The 22116-nt window shown below is 31.1% G+C and overlaps 1 protein-coding gene across 4 annotated transcripts in view; it reads left to right on the top strand.

Annotated features, from left to right (window-relative positions):
- LOC114328052 (uncharacterized) overlaps positions 1–22116 on the top strand; it is a 314894-nt gene that overhangs the window by 126703 nt on the left and 166075 nt on the right. For 3 of the 4 annotated variants that reach the window (XM_050653547.1, XM_028276795.2, XM_028276796.2), the window contains exon 2: positions 6603–7004. In XM_050653547.1, coding sequence (XP_050509504.1) covers positions 6626–7004 — 379 coding nt within the window. In that variant the 5' untranslated portion in view covers positions 6603–6625. The remainder of the gene's footprint in view (positions 1–6602; positions 7005–22116) is intronic. The other variant, XM_028276797.2, reaches the window with a different exon arrangement.

The following is a 22116-nucleotide window of genomic DNA, read 5'->3' as shown; positions in this document are numbered from 1 at the left end:
AAAGTTTTCGTTTTATCAAAACAACCTTACTTAACAAAAATGTACTATTTGAAAAAATAAACAAAACCTTGTTTTTTCATTTTATTTAAGACCAACAGTAATCAAGATATACTTTATATGTTAGCTCTCCTTTGTCAAATGCTAAATATTGTAGTTTCAAAGTCAAAAGACGGGAAAAATATGCATTTTTCGAGAATAACTTGTAAAAACTAATTTAAAGAACTTAAAAATATCTATCTCCAAAAATAAAAAGAAGTCTCTAGCTCAAAAATTAAGTGACTTATAATGAAAAAAATGTCAGTCCCTATTTTTTTCAGCGCAAAAGTGGTCGGAAGCAACCCCGTAATCACCACCCTAATTAAAACTAGTCATTGGCCTTATTTGGTCTTATTTATTTATGTATTATTAATAGGTTCAAAAAGTTTGACCGACTTAGAATGATTCGTTTTTAAAAAAATGAAGTTAACAGCGATTAACGAATTTTTGTAGTTTGGAAAAAATGGCTTTTTCTTCTGAATACAAAGATTAGCATCATAGATGTGATAAAATGTTTAAATATTATATTGTAACCAATTTAGTTCCCAAGAATTTGGAATGAAAAAAATTTTTCTACAATAAAAATTAAGTGAGGTATTGACAATTAAAACTTGTAATAGCATGCAAAAACCACCTTTACCAACCCTTTAAAAGTCACCTCTTTTTGTGACTAAGCATTTTAATAAGATTTAATATTAATAGGCTTGTTGATCTTGTAAAAACCTACAAAATTCTTTTATACAAAACTTTCTAAGATACAAAATAAAAAAGTTGCGGTTAAAAAATTAATATATTTTTTGAGAAAAAAAAAGGAGAAATCCCATTGGAAGCATAATAATGTAAGTTAGCGGTGTTTTTAGTCATTGGCCTTATTCATTCTTCTTTATTTGTATATTATTAATAGATTCTAGAAGTTTGACTGGCTTAAAATGATTAGTTTTTAAAAAACTGAAGTTAACAGCGAATAAAGAATTTTTGTAGTTTTGTAAAAAATGCCATTTTCTTCAGAATAGAAAGATTAGCATCAAAGATAAGAAAAAATGTTTAAATATGAAATTGTAGTTTATCTAATTCTTAAGAACTTGGTTTGAAAAAAATTTTTTCTACGACAAAAATTGAGTGAATAGTAAATGAGTATACTATAGAATGACATTGATTTTTTCCATATAAAACTAACATTTTCGATAGCGAATAAATCGAAAACTATTAGTTTTATCAAAAAAATGTATACATTTTTTGCTTAGAATGAATGTTTTTATCAACTTTTGCTGTCAAAATATAATAAAAAATTAATTTCCACCCACGAGATGGGGTGGCAACCACCCCCATAATAAAAGCGCCTTTCGGCATCATATAGATTTTGATCCTTGGATAATCCACTACTTATTCTCAAATTTTCAAGCAAATCGATCCATTCTGTAAAAATTGCGGGGTGAAAAGCTTCGGTTCCTGGACTATTAGATGTACGATTATTTTCGATTTAGGAGTAACATCCATATTAACATCAATAATAAATATATAACATCAAAATTATTACATATAATCAGACTTAACCCGGGAGCAGTCGCGCTCATTTCTGTAACGTAAGTAGTAGCGCGTAGAGAAAAAATCTCACAAATATATATAGTCGAGGAAATGGAGCATTTTGGCTCGCAATTTTTTCGTCCAGCATGGATTTACTTGAAATTTTCACAGAAGGTAGGGAATAGTCCAAGGATCATTTTCTATACCATGCCGCTGTACGCTAAAACCATTTAGCGTATATATAGTGGTTGCCACCCCCCTATCTCGGGGGTGGACATTTTTTATTACATTTTAACCATGCAAATCGATGTAAAAAGTGATTTTAAGAAAAAAATGTATTGTACATTTTCTTCGTAAAACTAATATTTTTCGAGTTATTCGCGCTTAAAAGTAATGGTCTTTCGTCGAAAAAATCGACTTTTTTAGAGGGTTTTTTGAGATTACCTCGAAAAATGCGCATTTCATCAAAAAAACTGCAAGTAACAAAATTGTATCTTTTAGTAACGTTAACTAAATTCTTTTTCTAAAATATCTTTAAGACCAATACAAACCGAGATACGGCATGTTAAAGGTTAGCTTTTCTCGTCAAATGCATAATTTAAAATATCCAAAACCAAATAACGGGAAAACTTTGCATTTGTCAAAGAAAAGTGAAATAATCTTTTTCCAAGTATACAATTAATACTTTTCATGAATAAAAATAAAAAAATTCTAGCATGAAAACAGTGCGACTTATGATCAAAAAAAGGTCGGTACCTGCTTCTCTCTACGAAAAAATCAGTGAAAATAACTCCCTAAGTACCCTCCTAATTAAAAATTGGTCTTTACCTTTCTGTAATTCCTTGTACATGTATTGTTAATACATCCAAAATGTTTGACCTATTTAAAAGGCCAAATTTTAGAAAAATTGGAGTTTAAAGGAAAATTGATTTTTTTGCAATTTCGCATTTTTCACCTTTTACTTCAAAAAATCTGCGAAAATACTGGAGATTTGAAAAAAATGATAGATAACTAAATTGTAGCTTTTTTAATAATTAAAATTGTATTTTTCATACATTTTCATTAAAGCGGATAATTAGCGAGATATAGCTGTTTAAATCCTCTATTTACGAGCAAACACCTTTAAACGAGGCCTTTAAACCCACTCCAATTAAAAACTAAGGTATCTAACGGAATTTAATTTACACAGTCTTATAGCTCTTTAAAAATCCTACAAAATCATTTTTTAAAAACTTTTTATCGCCAAAAAATGAAGGAGCTATGTTTATAAAAGTAATATTTTTTTTCGAAATATTTGAATAGTCCGCTTATGGAATATTTTCAATGCATGTATATACCACAGAACTGGTTCGTATACTGGAAGATGATTTAAAATTTATTTGTATTTGTACTTCTACATATTTGTAAATTTGTATTTTTGTGTAAATAAATGTTTTTGTAATTCTTTAATTCTACTTTTTTTGTATAGATCTATTAAATTATCTACTTATAAAAATTGTAATGTTTTTAAGAGTGGTTTTTAAGGGTTGAAATATTATGATATTATATCCTAAAGCATAAAACAATCATTATTTTTAGCCAATCAAAGCCAAATACCCATATTAAAGTTTACAATATTTTTATATATTTTTTGACAATAAGGGGTAGTTTACACCCGTAAAAATAATCTACGCCCTTGAGCATGTTATAGAATATGAAGTAAGATGATTCTAATCCCAAATTTTTATGTAAAAATATGCAAGCCGAAATTATTCTTTAAGGATAAGTAATTTTTTATATATAGCTCCAACAAGGGTGGTTTTAAGGGTTGAAATATTATGATAGTATATCTTAAAGCATAAAACAATCATTATGTAACTCATAAGAACCAAATGTTGATAATATTAAAGTTTAAAATGTTATTTTATAATTTTTTACAAGTAGTTTTTTTAGGGGTAGTGTTCACCCCTAAAAAACCAAAAGCGTACAACGGCTCAATACAGAAAATGAACTAGAGGGTGAAGTGAGCCTAATTACAAATTTTTGTACAAATCGATGCTGGACCCAAAAATTTGCGAGGTTTTGCCATTTTTTCAGCTTCATTTCCTCGACTAATAGATTTAAATAAGAATTTAAATCAAATTTCTATTTTATAATATTTTCATTTACTTGTTATGTTAAAAATAACTATTTCTAACAATTTTAAAGCTAATCAGTTCTCACCAAAGCCATAAATTCCACAAAAACAATATAAAAATAAAAAAAAATTTAAAAATAAGTAAAAAAAATTTCTACGCATTACTACGATCTTCCTCGAGGCACCTACGAATGGAAAGTTATGTTGAAAAAGTTTATATCAAGTTATCACGGAAAGGATAAAAACTGAGATTTTTCTGCGCGACTGCTCCCGGGTTAATCATATATATCTAAATTGAATCAATAAATAAATTAACAAATTTTTATAAATATGTAACTTAAAACGTATAGAGTATGATACCCAAAGATAGATCAGCTGTTTTTAAGAATTGATAACATATTATTATTTAACACGTTCACTGCTACATTTGTCCTACAGGACCAACACTGGTATTGCCTCAGTAGGCCACATTGTTCCGATGGGGCAACATATATTTTGCCTTACCAGGCTGTTAGTCCCATGGGGTCAACACTTTTTCTAACAGCTGCCGAGCCGTCGGAGCATATTTAATTATGTACTATTGTAGAAATGGACCAACATAGCCTAGAAGCTATAGGCTCACATACAATTTCTTAGACTTTTTCGTAATGAGAAATGTGATCCCTTTGAAACATGATCCCTATAAAACCATAATAAAAGTAAGTTGCTGTCCTTAAAATAAATTTTATAATTTTATTTAACAAATAGACATGTCTGCATGTATAAAATAAAAAATAAACATTATTTACTATACAAAAAATGGAAATAAGCATATTATTTTGCACTAAACATCATATCTGTGAATAAAACTGGTTCACTCGCACAATTTTTACAAAAGGTATTGAGACTCTCCAAGAACCCGATTGATCTCTGAAGATCCCGGCCTATTTTTTGTAATTCCGCGTAAAAAATTTGGTCTACCCAAGCAAGGGTAATTTATTCTGTTTGATTTCTGATGTAAACATTTTATTCATTCTAAACCTTTGCCGATTGTACTAGTAAAGGCTTTTTGACCTGTAGTTAATTTATTCCGTATTTTAAACCCGTATATGTTTTTTAAAATGTTCCATAAAAATGTGTGTGTTTACCAAAAATTAATATCCATTTTCAATATCGTTGCAAAACGAAACTACATCCGCATTATATTCTAGTTCCATCAGAGAGTGCAGCAAGCACCTCTACCGGTTTCGAAACTTATTAGTCTCTCATCAAAAGGCACATAATGTTGCTCTCTCTGACACAACCAGGACAAACCCTGGCGTGCAGTTACGGATTGTAATGAACGAAATGGCAGGGGTACCATAGCGGAAATTGCTAGCAAAAGTTTTCAATCTAATAGCACATAAAATAACACTAAGCATATTTTATGTGCATCCCACCAGAATGAAAACAATGGGAACCTTCTCTGGTTATTCTAGAGTCTTCTAAAATGTTCAAGCCATAACTGATGCTGAGACTAAAGACGATGAGGGAATTTTACAATTTATAATTCACGTCCCATCTGCTCAACGCGGTAAAGTTCCAACGAGAATGGTTCCCTTCGTACTCCAATCAGAGTAAGCATGTAAATAAAGAATGAATAACCATTTTCAATTTCGTTGCAACACGAAACTACAGCCGCTTTCAAGAGGTGCTTGCTGCACTCTCTGATTGAACTAGAATATAATGCGGCTGTAGTTTCGTGTTGCAACGAGATTGAAAATGGTTATTCATTTTTGATTTACATGTTTACTCTGATTGGAGTACGAAGGGAACCATTCTCGTTGGAACTAGTACTAGTCCACTAGTGCTCAATGATGTCAAGTATATGTTTGGCCTAGTGGATACAAATTAAAAAAATATATCTGGCAGCGAACATGTTTACTACGTGTTTGCAAAACACGCATCTTTTTTCAAATACGGGTGACTTATGTACGTTCAAAACTACGCGCGAAAAGTGTTCGAGTAAGCAAATTTGGCTTAGAATATACAGGGTGTAACAAAAATGCAGGTCATAAACGTAAACCAATATTCTGGGACCAAAAATAGTTCGATTGAACCTAACTTACCTTAGTACAATTGTGCACTTAAAAAAATTTACAGCCTTTTGAAATTATCAAATAAAAATCGATATTTTTCAATATATCAAAAACTATTAGATTTTTTATCGACACTGGACATGTGGCATCCGTCTGGCAGGAACATCCTAAAAAAATAACAGTGAAATTTGTACACCCCATAAAAATTTTATGGGGTTTTGTTCTCTTAAACCCCACCACCCCCAGCGAATAAAGAAATTATTGCAATAGGAAACAACAAGAAATTATTGCAATAGGAAATAAGAAAGAACTGGGAAAAAACTTGACCAAAGTCTCCAAAGTATGCGAGTAGTACGGTCTCATTTACGCATTCAGCATTGTTTTCTGCGATCCATTGTTGAAATTTAGCGTATTCCTTATCGTACGTTTCTTTGAAGTTTTTCGGTAACAGATTCTCAGTCGCTTTTTGGGCTTTTTTAACTATTTCTTTAGAAATATCAAATTTTTCTATCATTCTGAATTTTTTTGACAATGTCACATAGAAAAATTTTTTAACTTAAAAACAAATTAGTAACCAATATCACTTTTCTAGCAACGGTACTAAATACCTGCTGCGACAGAATAGTACTTCTAATTAATATAAAATAAAATTAAAACTTTAATTGATGCAATAAACCGGTATGACATAAAGTATTGTATGCACCACGTGCATTAATAGCTGTTTATACCCTCGGGCGACATATAAACTTTCGGGCCAGAGGCCATCGAGTTTATAATCTTGTCTCCCTTAGGGTGTAAACACCTATTTGATGCCCTTGATACATAAATAACTATTACATTGGTCTAATATAGTCTATTTTTTTTTTCAGATATACGGCATGCTCGTCATAAAATGGATTTACTATGGACTCGTCGTAATGTCCAGCTAGCAAAGCTCCTTCTGATTCTTCACTTTTCACTTCTAGTCACATCCTGCAAGGTAGAACTCAACAACAGTGAGGAAGATGACCTAGATCAAGAACTTAAAAACTATGTAGACAGTGTATTTAGTGTTAGTGAAATAAGTATAGTGCCAGGAGTTAAGATAGAAGAAATAAAACATGTTCCTGAAGAGAATCGGACATTTACGGAAAGTTGTGATAACGCACGTAGCCTGCAAACTTTGCAGGAGTATGTGGACAAAAAAATTGAACAGTTCTCAGCAAAGCATTTGCTTTCTATAAGCTTACCAGAGACTGCGAGGTTCTTCTCTTCAGGTATTTTGAACCTAAGTATGTGAATGTTTTATTAATAAAACTATAATTAATGATTGCAACAAAATCTATGCATATTACGATAACATATTAGCGATTTACAACATTTGATAAAACTGAGTTGTGTAGCTCACCAGCTTTTATAATAACTGCAATTATGTCTTAATTTTTAAAATTTTAAAAAGGGGTAAACCCTATAGTCGACTGTATACCATCGATAAGACAACGTAGTATGAAGAAAGTATTTCTTAATGTTGTTCTGAAGTTATTTGCTTGTAGCATTTTTAGGAATAACTATTTATATGGGAAATAAGCCACAATTTAATTGAAAAAAATAATTTTATGAACGTTTCGACGCCCAAATCAGGCGTCGTTGTAAAAATACAAAATACTACTAGATTAAACAAAAATGTTGTTGCTAAGTAAAATATTCTTCTAATAATTTTTTTTTATTTAAATTTATGTGTCTCTGCAGCAATGGCCATCGACACAAACAGTATTGTTTATACAATAATTAATTACAATAAGGACTTAAAACTAATTATTATAACAGTTAATTTCTAAATCTTAAATAACATTAGGTAAAAATTATGAAGAAAAAAAATTGGATATACAATCATTGGATACTATAGAGACGTACAACTAATTACAAAATTGCCTCGGTCTTCTTGGGATACTTCGGACGTTGTTTAGTCATAGTAGCAGTTGCATATGAACTAGTAAGATTACTGGAAGGATTGGGTCCAGACATAGTGTTGTTAACAGTGGGGGAACATTGATTTAAATTGCTACTCATGTAGTCAAAAGTAACTTGAATATGTTAATATTAACGCTTTGGATGTCTGGAAATAAGTGATAACCTTGGATACATCACTGCAATACTGGTTGCCTAACCGTTGGCGTCCCTTGGGACGGGATAGCAACAGTGAAAAACTATTGACAGTTTTTTGACACTGAATGTGTTTAAGTTGGAAGATTATTAAGTAAGACATCTCTTACTGACCGAAGTTACAGCTTGTTCTTGATGATTAACACGTAACACAATTGTTATTAGTCAGTATTTGAGCGAAAACTAATTTTGATAACTAGGATTTACAGTAATAATTACAAATTTCGGCACCAATTTACCGATCGATACATACACGTTCTGACGTTAGTTTTTTTTTTTTGTTTAATGTTTATTTTGCAATCTGTTCCATCATATAATTAGTCCAGAAAGCCACTTCGCATCCGCTAGGAAAAATATTCTAATTCGGATTTTTTGTACAATCTTACTCAAAACTCCTTTTAACAAATTTCCATGTTGCCAGGACCAAAAGGTGGTGAAAAAATTTTTAAACGTTTTTTTTTTTGTTTTTTTCCTAAAATTATTTTTATTGCTTGGAAAAAAGTTTTTTTAGGTTTTTTGGATCATTCCAAACAGAAAAGGTTTTTAGTAACTTTTTTCTAAAAATGATAGTTTTTGACATATAAGCGATTAAAAATCGAAAAATTGCGAAATCGGTCATATTTAACCCTCAAAGACTATGTGAAAAACTGAAAATTTGAATGTTGCCAAAGTAGGTAGATATTCTTTAAACATCGATTGATGAAATCCCGAAGAGTGTTTTGCAATACAATATTCAAAACTCCTTTGTTTTTTAATTGCGAATCAAGCGTGCGCGACACTATTTTCCACCGACAGTATGGTGCAAATGAACGGAATAAATTCGTTATTTCGAAAATCGGCGACTTTAAGGAAAAATCCCGAAACAGCTCGATTTTTATTTTTAAGTTATGATATTGTGGCATATATGGTATACTAGTGACGTCATCCGTCTGGGCGTGATGACGTAATCGATGATTTTTTAAATGAGAATAGGGGTCGTGGGGTAGCTCGTTTGAAAGGTTCTTCAATTCTCTATCAAGTAATATAAACATTTACATAATTTTTTATACAGGGTGCCCTTCTACTTCATTTTTGTCAAATAATTTAATTTAATAAACATTTTTTGGACACCCTCTATAAATAATTATGTAAATGTTTATATTACTGAATAGAGAATTGAAGAACCTTTCAAATGAGCTAGCACACGACCCCTATTCTCATTTAAAAAAATCATCGATTACGTCATCACGTCCAGATGGATGACGTCACTAGCATACCATATATACCACAATATCATAACTTAAAAATAAAAATCGACCTGTTTCGGGATTTTTCCTTAAAGTTGCCGGTTTACGAAATAACGAATTTATTCCTTTCATTTGCACCATACTGTCGGTGGAAAATAGTGTCGTGCACGCTTGATTAGCAATTAAAAAACAAAGGAGTTTTAAATATTGTATTGCAAAGAACTCTTCGGAATTTCATCAATCGACGTTTAAAGAATATCTACTTACCTTGGCAACATTCAAATTTTCAGCTTTTCACATAGTTTTTGAGGGATAAAAATGGCCGATTTCGCAATTTTTCAATTTTTAATCGCTTATATGTCAAAAACTATCATTTTTAGAGAAAAGTCACTAAAGACCTTTTCTCTTTGGAATGATCCAAAAAACCTAAAAATCTTTCTTCCGTGCAAAAAAATAATTTTAGGAAAAAAACAAAAAAAAGCGTTTAAAAAATTTTTGACCACTTTTTGGTCCTGGCAACATGCAAATTTGTTAAAAGGAGTCCTTTTTGAGTAAGATTGTGCAAAGAATCCGAATTAGAATATTTTTCCTAGCGGATGCGCAGTGGCTTTCTGGACTAAATAACAATAAGCATACATGTTGATTGGTACAATGTCGTGAGAGAGAGTTTGTCCAATGATCGACTCTCTGTATGCACTTTTAAATTCTAACATTTATGTTAAAAACAATAAAAATTTGTAATCAAGTATATTCAAATGGTAAATAAGCCACAATTTTACCTGAAAATGATTTTATTAACGTTTCGACGCCAAAGTCGGATGTCGTTGTCAAAATACAAAATAATACTAAATAAACAAAAATGTTGTTGCTTAGTAAAAAATTCTTCTAATAATTTATTTAATCTGACTCATTTATATCGGCAATTCAGACACGTGTTATACATTTTAAAGTAGACGACTTTAAAATGATATTGCCAATATTGATGAGTTGCGTTCCTGGGACGACTTTACTAAAAGATAGTTCATTCGATTACATGAAATCAATCCCAACTCAAGAATATCCGCCACAAAAAATCATAGCATGAGATCTGTCTTTAAAAATTTATTAGAAGAATTTTTTACTAAGCAACAACATTTTTGTTTATTTAGTATTATTTTGTATTTTGACAACGACACCCGACTTGGGCGTCGAAACGTTAATAAAATCATTTTTAGGTAAAATTGTGGCTTATTTCCCATTTGAATATACTTGATTATAAAAATACCAGAAGAAAATAGCTTCAGAACAACAATAAAAATTTGTAACTTTACATTATTACATCGATATTAAAAAATAAAATAAAACTATCACAATTTAAAATTAATTTCATATGTACAATTATTGTTGTTATTGTACAATTATTGACGTTAGTTTGACAGCCTTCTAATAATTTATTTAATCTGACTCATTTATATTGGCAATTCAGACATATATTATACATTTTAAAGTACGACTTTAAAATGATATTGCCAATATTTATGAGTTCCGTTCCTGGGACGACTTTACTGAAAGATAGCCCATTCGATTACATTAAATCAACCCCAACTCAAGAATATCCGTCACAAAAAAATCATAGCATGTGATCTGTCTTTAAAAAGACAACCAAGTGCAACGATGGCAGTAAAATTCTCGCGTTAGAGATTACATAGTAAATCACGAGGGAAACCAGGAAAAAACCTCGTGATACTATCCCGTCATCGTAAGTATTTGGTCTTACATTTAATTTACTTTCAGAAACTAATTCCAAATTCTGACTTTAATATGTTTAAATTATAAATAATATTAATAATACATAGATATACAATAAGTAATACTAAAATATAAAATATGTACTAACTCGATATGTTATTGACTTACTAATCGTGGTATTTTCTTTCTATTGACTTCCTCTTTCAGTATGGATAACCACATCCTACTGCATTCTACCAAGGAATTTGCGACACAATTGGTTTCATTTAGCATAATTAGAGCCGTTTCTTTGATTTTTCTCTTTTTACTATCTGATTCTTTCAAGACTATACCTGAATCTCTCCACTGAACTCTATGTCCATTATTCCATGCGTGTTGACATATTTGTGATCTATCAAATTCTTAATTTTTAATATAAAACTGATGTTCACTTATTCTAACGTTTAATGGTATTAATGTTTCACCTAAATAAAATTGTTCGCATTCACAAGGTATTTTATAAATGCAATTGTTTGATCTTTGTTCCAGCAACGCAATTCATAAATATTGGCAATATCATTTTAAAGTCTTCTACTTTAGAATGTATAATATATGTCTGAATTGCCAATATAAATGAGTCAGATTAAATAAATTATTGGAAGAATATTTTACTTAGCAACAACATTTTTGTTTAATGTAGTAGTATTTTGTATTTTGACAAAGACACCCGATTTGGGCGTCGAAACGTTAATAAAATTATTTTTTCAATTTAATTGTGGTTTATTTCCCATATAAGAAAGTCGTTCTGTTGTACATAATGATGAATTTATTAAAAATTCTCTAACATTGTCCAAAAGATAATGAAAAATCACAAAAACACAAAACGTTTTTGGTCTAAACTGAGTATCTTCAGTGTGAAAGTCCAGTGTACAGGTAATTGAAACTAGTTACTGTACCCTTCAATTACATTGCTAACATATTTAACATTACGAAATATGCCACATTAAGTCGATGTATTAAGATTATGATAAACCATGTGGATGTATTTCATCCTTGTTCGAATGAGGCACGTAGTGCTTAGCACTGTTTCACATTATAAGAATTTAAACGTGCGAGGGTTAGAACGCACGAGAACATTGCAATGGTGGCTCATATAATCATATGGGCTGTTTCACATTATAAGAATTTTGAACGTGCGAGGGTTTTCTCGTGCGGTAGTTTTGACGCACTTGTCTTTTTCACACAACAAAAATTGAGTCGCACCAAGATATTTTGCTGTGTTGTTTGGTATATTAGTTTTATTTACACTTTGTGGCTGAGGTCGGTACATGATAGAATGTCTGATATGTATCATTACGATGTATCATTACAAATGGGTATTTTTTGTCCATACTTTTGTCCTAATGTACTGTAGTGCGTATTTAATTCATTTGCAATTTCTATTTTGTCAGTTATTATTTCTTCTGTTTTTAATTAAAAGTCTTAATTTGTTTTTATAATCCTTGCTCTACTAAGGTACTTGTGAGATCTTGGATTAGCTCATCTAATTAGCTCATACACTCTATGTAATAAACTATTTTAAATGGGAACTAAGTCACAAATAACCTAAAAAAATTATTTTATTAACGTTTCGACATCCGATTTGGGCGAAACATCGAAACGTTAATAAAATCATTTTTTAGGTAAATTGTGGCTTATTTTTCCCATTTAGAATAGTTTATTACAAAAATGCCACGAGGAAATAGCTTCTGAACAACATTGAAGTACAACAATCTATGTTTTTCATGTACAGAATTTAAAAGACCCTCCGCCATCCACTCGTTTTTAAATGTTGTTCCCCTCGTTTTAAACGTTGTTTTTAAATAATTTCACACAAGACTCGACGGCCGTCCTACTTCAGTCTTCCGAGTCGTTTACTCTATAAAACTAAATATGATTTCGTAGAATAAAATGTATAGTTATATTATATGAAGAGAAATCAAATTATAGCGTTGTGGTTACTTTATTGTCGAATAAAGAGAAATAAGAGGAACCGAATTCACGACTTATAGATTTCTATATTCACACATATTGATGGAACACCCTCTATACTCAACGTTAATTGCAACTACGTAAAATAACGTTTAATATAATATACCTAGCAGTTTTAATTACTGTTGTTATCAGTAACATACTGTTGAGTCCGCGAGTCTTTACCCGTGCGTCATCATTTAAAGCATACGAAATAAGTCGGAAATCTATTTCACGCAACAACAACTGACAGAAAGTGGCTACTGTTCCGATTACGGGTTTTATTATAAAATTTGACGTTATCAAATATATAGAATGTCAAATGTAAGTTTTGCTTTTAAAATTTTTGTGCAGAATTACAGCTACATCTGAAGTAGCTTAATAAATTCTTTTATTATTATTGATTAATAAATAAATAAACAGTTTATAAAAAAATTCAATACCATATTTTATTTTTGTTATTTTATTCACTTTGACGGAAATATAAACACAATCATTTCTTTACTGTGTGAATGACGTTAATAGCTTTGTATGTTTTAAATATTAATTGCCAAAATATAATTATTTACCTTAAATTTTCAAAGCCCAATATAAAATTAGTTGTGAAAGCAACCGTTTGTGTAATATAAAGAAGCTTCGAAACGCAAAAATTCGACAAAATCCGCAAAAAATTCAACTGACTGACAGCCACAAAAGTAAACAAAGCAGAAACGTCAAACAAATTGTGCTTAAAATATGAAAACATACCGAATCGTCTTTTTTTGTACCTATCTCTTTTCAATGCACTGAGTCCAGATGGTTCATAAAAATAACATGTGTTTTTACTTAATAACAAACGGCAGCTGGTTTGTCATGAGTTTCATGGGTGGAAGAGAATGCTAGATAAAAAGTATGTGTTTTATCTCACCAGGTATTAATGACGCACGGGTAAAGACTCGCGGACTCAACTGTATATCTAATTAATTTTGCTGTGCTTACCAAATGTGTTTTTTTCCTTATCACCTAATTCGTCTAATTCACTGTTAAGTGCATGGTATACACTATTCCAAGCATTTTTTGTCAAGTTTCTATCTTTATATATTTCTATATAATAATATAGTGTAAATAAAAATAATATACCAAAAAACACAGCAAAATATCTTCGTGCGACTCAATTCTTATTGTGTGAAAAGGACAAGTGCATCAAAACTATCGCACGAGAACACACTCGCACGTTCAAAATTCTTATAATGTGAAACAGCCCTTAGGCAACGACCAACTCGAGTTGTTTAAGTTAGTTTGGCTATCAGATTTTGATAATCTCAAAATTTCAATTACGAAGTAATTGTGCAGAGATTTCGTTGCAATTAGTTTCATGTGTAAACGATGTATATTCTGAAAAGCGGGTAATAGTGCACTAATTATATAGGCTTCTATTGCTTTCCATATATACCGCTTAGGGATATTGGTAATAGGTATAGATAGAGATTGCAGCTTCAAAGTCAATTAATGCAACACCGTCTGGATAATAGATCCGTAGGGCTGTAGTAATTTTGTGGTACGTTCAATATAGCAATCTTTTATAAACTTATACATATAAACTAGTCCATCGAAAAAAATCTTAATTAGAGAAAAATCTAAAATTTGAATCATTTGAGTTAGGACTTTGTCACTTTTGCAGAACGATATTCTGTTATATTAAATATTTTAAGTAAAATTGAAAACGTCAATAAACAAAATAATTATTTACTTAAAATCGACAATGTAAGGTAATGAACATCTATATTTTAAAATACACAGAAAGTTTCGCTTAACTTTAGAAAAAAACCTAATATCAATTGGGCCATGTTAAAGAAAAAGCAACCAACCCTCAATTTGTAAATTAAGAGAAAATTAACTTTTTATGTTTTTCTAAATATTTAATTTTCCGTCGTATTTTTGAAGTTATACTTCTTTAGTCGCGATTGAGAGTAAAATTTCATAATACTGCGCGCATGCGCACACAGACAGTATGGCGTTTAGTTGCTAAATCTTTCAAGTTATGTACAGTCCGTCTAATTTACTTACCGTTGCACGTCATTATCTACGCCAGAGATCTAAGTTGATATAGTTGCCAGAGTATAAAAAAATCCTGAATCCATTTTAAATCAAATAGATCACATTATTGTAAACGTGGATTATACAACAAAACAAATTAATATTCAATGTAAATAAATAAAAACTTAAGAAATAGAGATCAAGAATTAAGTTATAATCTTTTAAGATTTGCAGTGCAAGCGTTTTTGCACTGCATTGTTAATAATTATTAAAAAACGGCTCCGAACTCTTGGGAGAAGCCGATAGGTTTATTTGTATATGTCTACAATAACAACTAAAAAAGTTGTCAGGAACCTGGATTATTCCAAGTCGTGATAAAATTAGGTGAAGTTTATATTTTTATAGTATAGGATCTTTTTATAGTAAAAAATATAAACAAATATGAAGTGTCATCACCGCAACTGTCAAATAAAGGTTACCAATTTATTCTAAAATGTCACCTTCGTTCGATTACAGTTACAGTGTGTTCCGAACAAATATGCTTCATAAAAACGCTTTATAATCCATTTATACAAATTAGATGAAACATATTATTGTGTATTTCTTTAGGTTAACATTAATATACCCTATTCCACGAACATACGCCTGTTTTGGATTACTTCGACAACGGATATTTTACTGTGCAAAATAAGAAGAACGAAAGTAAATTGCAAATTACATTGTTGTTTATTGGAATAATTATTAGCGCCATTTACGTTCGTACTTCTTATGTTGCACAGTAAAATATTCGTTGTCGAAGTAATCCAAAACAGGCGTATGTTCGTGGAATGACCCATAGAAATCTTCAAATATTATTTCTACGCGTATATATTAAAATATGTCTAGTGGCTGTAATTCCAGTGTACTCGGCAAAATGATTCTAAAGAAGAACACACCTACCGCCAAATATTTCGTGTTGGTCTCATGCGACGTCATAGGCTATGACGCGGATGACGTGCAACGGTTAGTAAATTAGACGAAGTATATAAATATATCAGTGCAAGAAAAGGTGTGAAAAGACTATATTAGTGTTTTTAGTAAATATATTTATTATAATTTTTGTGTCTTTCGATTTGTCTTCCTCAGGAGTAAGATGAGTATTATTAAAACATTTTATTGTATATTTATTATACTTCACCTAGCATGTTTGTTACCGTGAATTGTCATTAGGTACGTCCGAATCAATACAGACACAGTCCTCGAGAGGTCTTGAGTTCGAATCCGGAGCAATCCTATACTTTTTTTTTATTCTTTTGAAAGCGGTAAGCACAAAATAATTTGGTGTTTAAAAAAAATTAAAACAAACTGTTTAAAGTATATTTATTTTTAAGAAATCATATAATAGAAGTATAACTTCTTACGTGCGTACAAAGTACACACACATTCTTTTTTTAAATGATAACTTCACTAATCAATAGTTTAATTTTAGAGCAATTTTATCATAGTAGTATCAAAATTATCCTAATAAATTTTTACAAAAAAAATAGCCATATTGAGGGTTGGTTTCTTTTTGCTGTTGGAAATATATCTAATAAAATGCAATCTGCAAAATCCAACCAACCCACAAAATCCATGAATAAAACCGAATAATTTCAGTCAACTCAGTAATACCATACAGTAGAATTTCTACTATTAAACATAATATCAATACAAATAAAAAATATGCGATAATCAGTCAAAACAACAAACCATAATATTTAAAAAGTAACACAAACATAGCCTTAATCCTAAAACTTACCATTTTCTGCAATTTCGCGAGCCGCTTTAATTATTTTAACAGTTCTTGATTTAAACATATTTTTCGCATTAAAGATTCAAAGATTTCTTCATAATATAATAGATATAACACAACAAATATTTTAATATTTAAGCACTAACTAATATTGGTCAGTACCTCAACGTAAAAACAAAAAGATGCAACATTCCAGGAACCGCAATCAGCATAACAATATCAACCCACTTGGCTGGTACTTTTCGACAATGCAATGTAATAATATGTTCAGTCATAAAAACAATCCAAGTGGGTTGGTTGTCTTATGCGAAATCTTAAATGAACTATTATTAAACAGAAATAATTTGGAGTAGTATTTTTCATGGTTTAATATTTAGAATGGCTTGGTTGCTTTTTACACAATGTAGAATACACATTTTTAAATCAATATGTGACATTATCTTGTTTTCCTCAAAAATGTGGGTTGGTTGCTTTTTGCATAACAAGGCCCAATTGAAAATACGTTTTTGGCAAGAAAATACTATGAATAATCACAATATACCATCATTTAATGACCCCCTGAATCTATAGTACAATCCCTCTAGATCCCCCTGTATCAACAGTTAAAGTAATAGGAAAACTACATTTATGAGTTAATTGAAAAGAAAAGAGACACACTATACGATATTGACGTAACAGGTCTATCTATACCAGAAAGTGGGATTACATGTGCAATACAAACAACAAACCATGAAAAAGGACTTGGTTTCGATGAAATAAGTGCTGAAATTATAAAGTTTTTGGGAGAAACGTTCACGATCAAATATTATTAGATATGCCGACGATACCTTAGTGCTGACTAATTGAGAAGACATATAATATGAAATAAACCAGACCTGTGGTTAGTATAAATTAACACTCAATGTTAAGAAAATTAAGTATATGATCGTTAGAAAATTAAATTATATAAAAGAAGACGGTATAAAAGTCGCAGATGCCATACTGGACACAGCAGAGAAACTGGTGCATCTCGGCAGTAATATAAATGAGGGCCGCTTTATTGCTATATATTTCCAGTGATACTATATGGAGTGGCAGAGTGAACACTAAGTGAGGCTATAACAAAAAATACATACAATAAACAGACGCAAGTTGGAATACTTCGGTCACTTTATGAGACACACTGAATAATATGAACTTTTCTTTTTCTTCAGGTGCCATCTCGCTACGGAGGTTGGCAATCATCATAGCTATTTTAATTTTTGAGGCAGTAGCTCGAAACAGTTGTTTTGAGCTGCATCCAAACCATTCTCTCAGGTTCTTCAGCCATGAAATTCGTCTTCTTCCGATGCTCCTTCTGTCATTTATCTTTCCTTGCATTATGAGTCGCAGGATGCCATACTTCTCGCCCCGCATCACATGTTCGAGATACTGTAGTTTTCCTTCTTTAATTGTAAATTCAACTTCCTTCTTTTTACCTATTCTTCTCAGTACTTCGTTGTTCGTAAATCTATCTACCCAGGAAACCTTCATAATTCTTCTATAGGTCCACATTTCATTTTCTATTCATTTCAAAGGCGTTGAGTCGTCTCATTGTCTCTACATTTAACGTCCATGATTCCACTCCACAGTATAGTACACTGTATACGTAACATTTTGTTAGGCGTACTTTAAGAGCTAATGTTGAATCTTTGCTACATAGGACCTTTTTCATTTTCATAAAATTAGAACGTGCTTTTTCGATTCTGACTTTGATTTCTGCAGTGTAGTCATTATTTTCTGTTATAAGTGTTCCTAGGTAAGTGTACTTTTTTACTTTTTCGATCTGTTGGCCCTCTACTATTAAGATTTCGTTAGTATTATGGTTGTTTTTACTAATTTTCATAAACTTCGTCTTTTTGATATTAAGAGAGAGTCCGTATTCCCTACTACACCTTAATATTTTACTCATGAGTATTTGCAGGTCTTGTAAACTATGGGCTATTATTACTGTATCATCTGCATATCTAATGTTGTTAACTAAGACTCCATTTACTCTTATGCCGACTGTCTCATCTTCCAGAGTTTCTCGCATTACCTCTTCAGAATAAGCGTTAAATAATAGAGGTGATAGTATGCAGCCTTGCCTGACTCCTCTCTTTATTTCCATTTCTTCAGATGTTTCTTTTTCAATTCTTACTATTGCTCGCTGATTGTAATAGAGACGTGTTATTAGTCTTAAATCTCTTTCATCTAGGTTTTTAGTTTTCAAAATACTTTATCAAACGCTGTGTTGTAGTGTATAAAACAGACGTAAAGAGGAAGGTTAACATCCAAACATCTCTGCGTCAGCACGTTGAAGGAGAATAATGCCTCTCTGGTACCGATACCATTGCGGAACCCGTATTGAGTGTCACTAATATCCAGCTCCAGTTTATAGTGTATTCTGGCGTGGATAATTTTCAGCAGAATTTTCAAGCTATGTGACATTAAGCTTATGGGTCGGTAGTCACCGCATTCTTTGGCATTCACTTTTTTTGGCAAACACTTTTGAACTTTTGCATATGATCATTCAGAGAAAGACCCAATGTAAACTTGAACCTGGTAGACCAAGAACATCATGGCTAAATAATCTAAGAAAATGGTACAAAAAATCGACAAAAAATGAACAAGATTCTTTGTTTCGTTTTATATCTAGGTCTTACGTCTTTGCAAAGATCCTTGGAAATTTTATTCAGTCTACTTATTTTTATGGACATTTTTACAACTCCTAATAAACATTATTGATTCATCTACTACTGCTTTGATTTAATCTCTATGCCTTAGAGAAAATCAGGTACATTAAAACTACGAACTTTATTATTACGTATTTTTTATGGGAAATAAGCCACAATTTTACTAAAAAATGAATTTATTAACGTTTCGAAGCCCAAATCGGGTTTCGTTGTCAAAATACAAAATACTATTGATTTTGTATTTTGACAACGAAACCCGATTTGGGCTTCGAAACGTTAATAAATTCATTTTTTAGTAAAATTGTGGCTTATTTCCCATAAAAAATACGTAATTATAAAAATGCCACAAGGAAATAGCTTCAGAACAACATTACGAACTTTATGATCTTCCTTATTAGGCTATAAAAGTGCATTATCCTGATAGTCGTTAATATATCTGCAGAAATTTGAGAAAAGAAGGTAAACATATAGATAACACATTTAAGGATATTTCAGCTTTAGTGCAATAGTTTTGCGACATGAAACAACTGTATTAAATTTAAATGTGAGTTTTATGTCTTTAAAAAAATACAATTAAACATAATACAAACTACAGTGAAACTTGGATAATTCGAATCTCAGGGGACCGTTAAAAAAATTCGAATTATCAAAAAATTCGAATTAAAAAATAAATCTACAAAAACAAGGATTACCTACAAGAACATCTGCAAATAATGATAAATATCAGTAGTTGATCAACAAAAAAAAATATAATAGTAAGGGAAAAATTAATAGAACATGTATCTACTTTTGAATATCTGGGAAATATAATAACAGATGATGGGAAAACGGACTTGGCAATAAGTAATAAACTGAAGAAGGCAACTAGCGTGTATTACTCTTTAAATAATACAATTTTTGGAAAGTCAGAAATAAGCAACAAAACTAAACTCAGAGTATATAACAGCATAGTAAATCCGATAATGACATATGGGGCGGAAACATGGATTGTCCAAAAGAAACACGAATCAATGATAAACGCGACCGAGATGAAATACATGAGAAAAATAGCCGGAGTTACGAAGTTTGACAGATTCAGAAATGAAGATATAAGAAGAGAGCTGGAACAAGAACCGATAATTAGGAAGATCGAAAACAAACAATTAAGCTGGTTTGGACACATACAACGAATGGAGCAAAATAGACTTACAAAGAAGGTACATGAAGACAAAATGGGAAACAAAAGAAAAAAGGGAAGGCCGAGGAAGACATGGATGGACCAGATCCAAGATATAGGTGAAAGGAGACACATCAGTATGAGGGATATGAAGAACCTGGCCACCAATAGAAGCAATTGGAAGAAGTGGATAAAAGGCGGAACCCGACATCCGACGCCCTGAAGGGCACTAAGGATTATGAGAAAGAAGAAGAAGAAGAAGATCAACAAAAAACAGTAGTTTATCATTTTTATCGCTGGAGATGTTTTTGTTCCCATTCTTGCCCGAGTTTTGTCAACCTAAAAAAATTGGCCAAACAAAATTCGGCCAAAAATATCAATTAAAACATTTGCAAGCTATAAAAAGACCGACTTTTTTTTCCAAAGAGATCCAAAATTTTTAGCTGTTTTTTAGAATTTATCTTCTCAGTAATGACAAAGATTCTAAGATATTCAGAAAAGATAGTCGAAAAGTTCGAATTATCCAAAATATAATTCGAATTATTCACGACTTCTTACCATTACTTATATAGAAAATGCTAGGGACCAGAATAAAAATTCGAATTAAAGAAGATTTCGAATTATGGAAGTTCGAATTAAGCAGGTCCCACTGTATCTGTGCTATAGTTAGTTCCAGAAATAACTAGTTTATATAAAATTTGGCACTGAATGATAAATAAACTTAAAGTTAAAGAGAAGAGAGAAAATTATCGTTTAGGTAGGAATGCAGAATCCTTGAATGCAGAATCTATAAACTGAGCTTTTTTGAATTTATAAAGCAAACAGACCGATAAATGGAGGACATGGGAATATCTATAATTTGCATTCTTTACCTGTCCGCTTTTTACCTGTCCGCTTATCTAGATAAAAATCAAACACAATTCTGTTTCCTTAGTACTGTTACAAAACTGACTTGACTTTTCTATGATCTTTTAGGCACTAGTGTTTAATTTTAGTTGACTTTATTTATTTTTAATATCTTACAACTTAACAAATAGATAACACTGAATTTATATCTTTTATTTTACAAACTACGATATCTAATTTATTTATTACACCAAATCTACTAATTTATTTAAAATCAAAAAATATATCGCGCCCGTTACATATCAAAGTACACCGACGCGACGGTTTCAAATTCACAACTAACTGCTAATTTCAAAATCCCTCTTATTTATACAATGCTTAATCATCCCGCATGCAGAAGAATTGTCCAGAATAAACGAGCATTTACATAATAACTTAAAGCACATACAATCGAATTGACTAGTGCAATAAAAAAAGAACAATGATTAGAAAAATGTTTGTAAACAACTCGATCGAGAGCTTTCTTTAAATTAGATTCACTCATAAATCATTGTATAAAAAAAGGTTACTTTGTAAACGTCTTCGGTGTCTGTTACGCCGAGAGCTGAAAGCAGTCGGGTGACATAATTATGTCACAGTACGTATAAGGCAAGACAGCTTTAGATTTAATTCAATTCAGGGGCCACCACCATAAATTAATACATGTTTCTTCTTTTTAGAGTCATAAGAACTGCCCTAAAAGGAAAAAACATATGCCAACTGATGGTCGTGGCCCCTGAATCGAATTAAATCTAAGCTATCTCTCCTTAAACGTAA

The sequence above is a fragment of the Diabrotica virgifera genome, chromosome 6 (assembly GCF_917563875.1).
Source record: "Diabrotica virgifera virgifera chromosome 6, PGI_DIABVI_V3a".
Lineage (NCBI taxonomy): Eukaryota > Metazoa > Arthropoda > Insecta > Coleoptera > Chrysomelidae > Diabrotica > Diabrotica virgifera.
The sequence above is the reverse complement of the archived record's forward strand: the minus strand, read 5'-3'. Positions and strand labels throughout refer to the sequence as shown.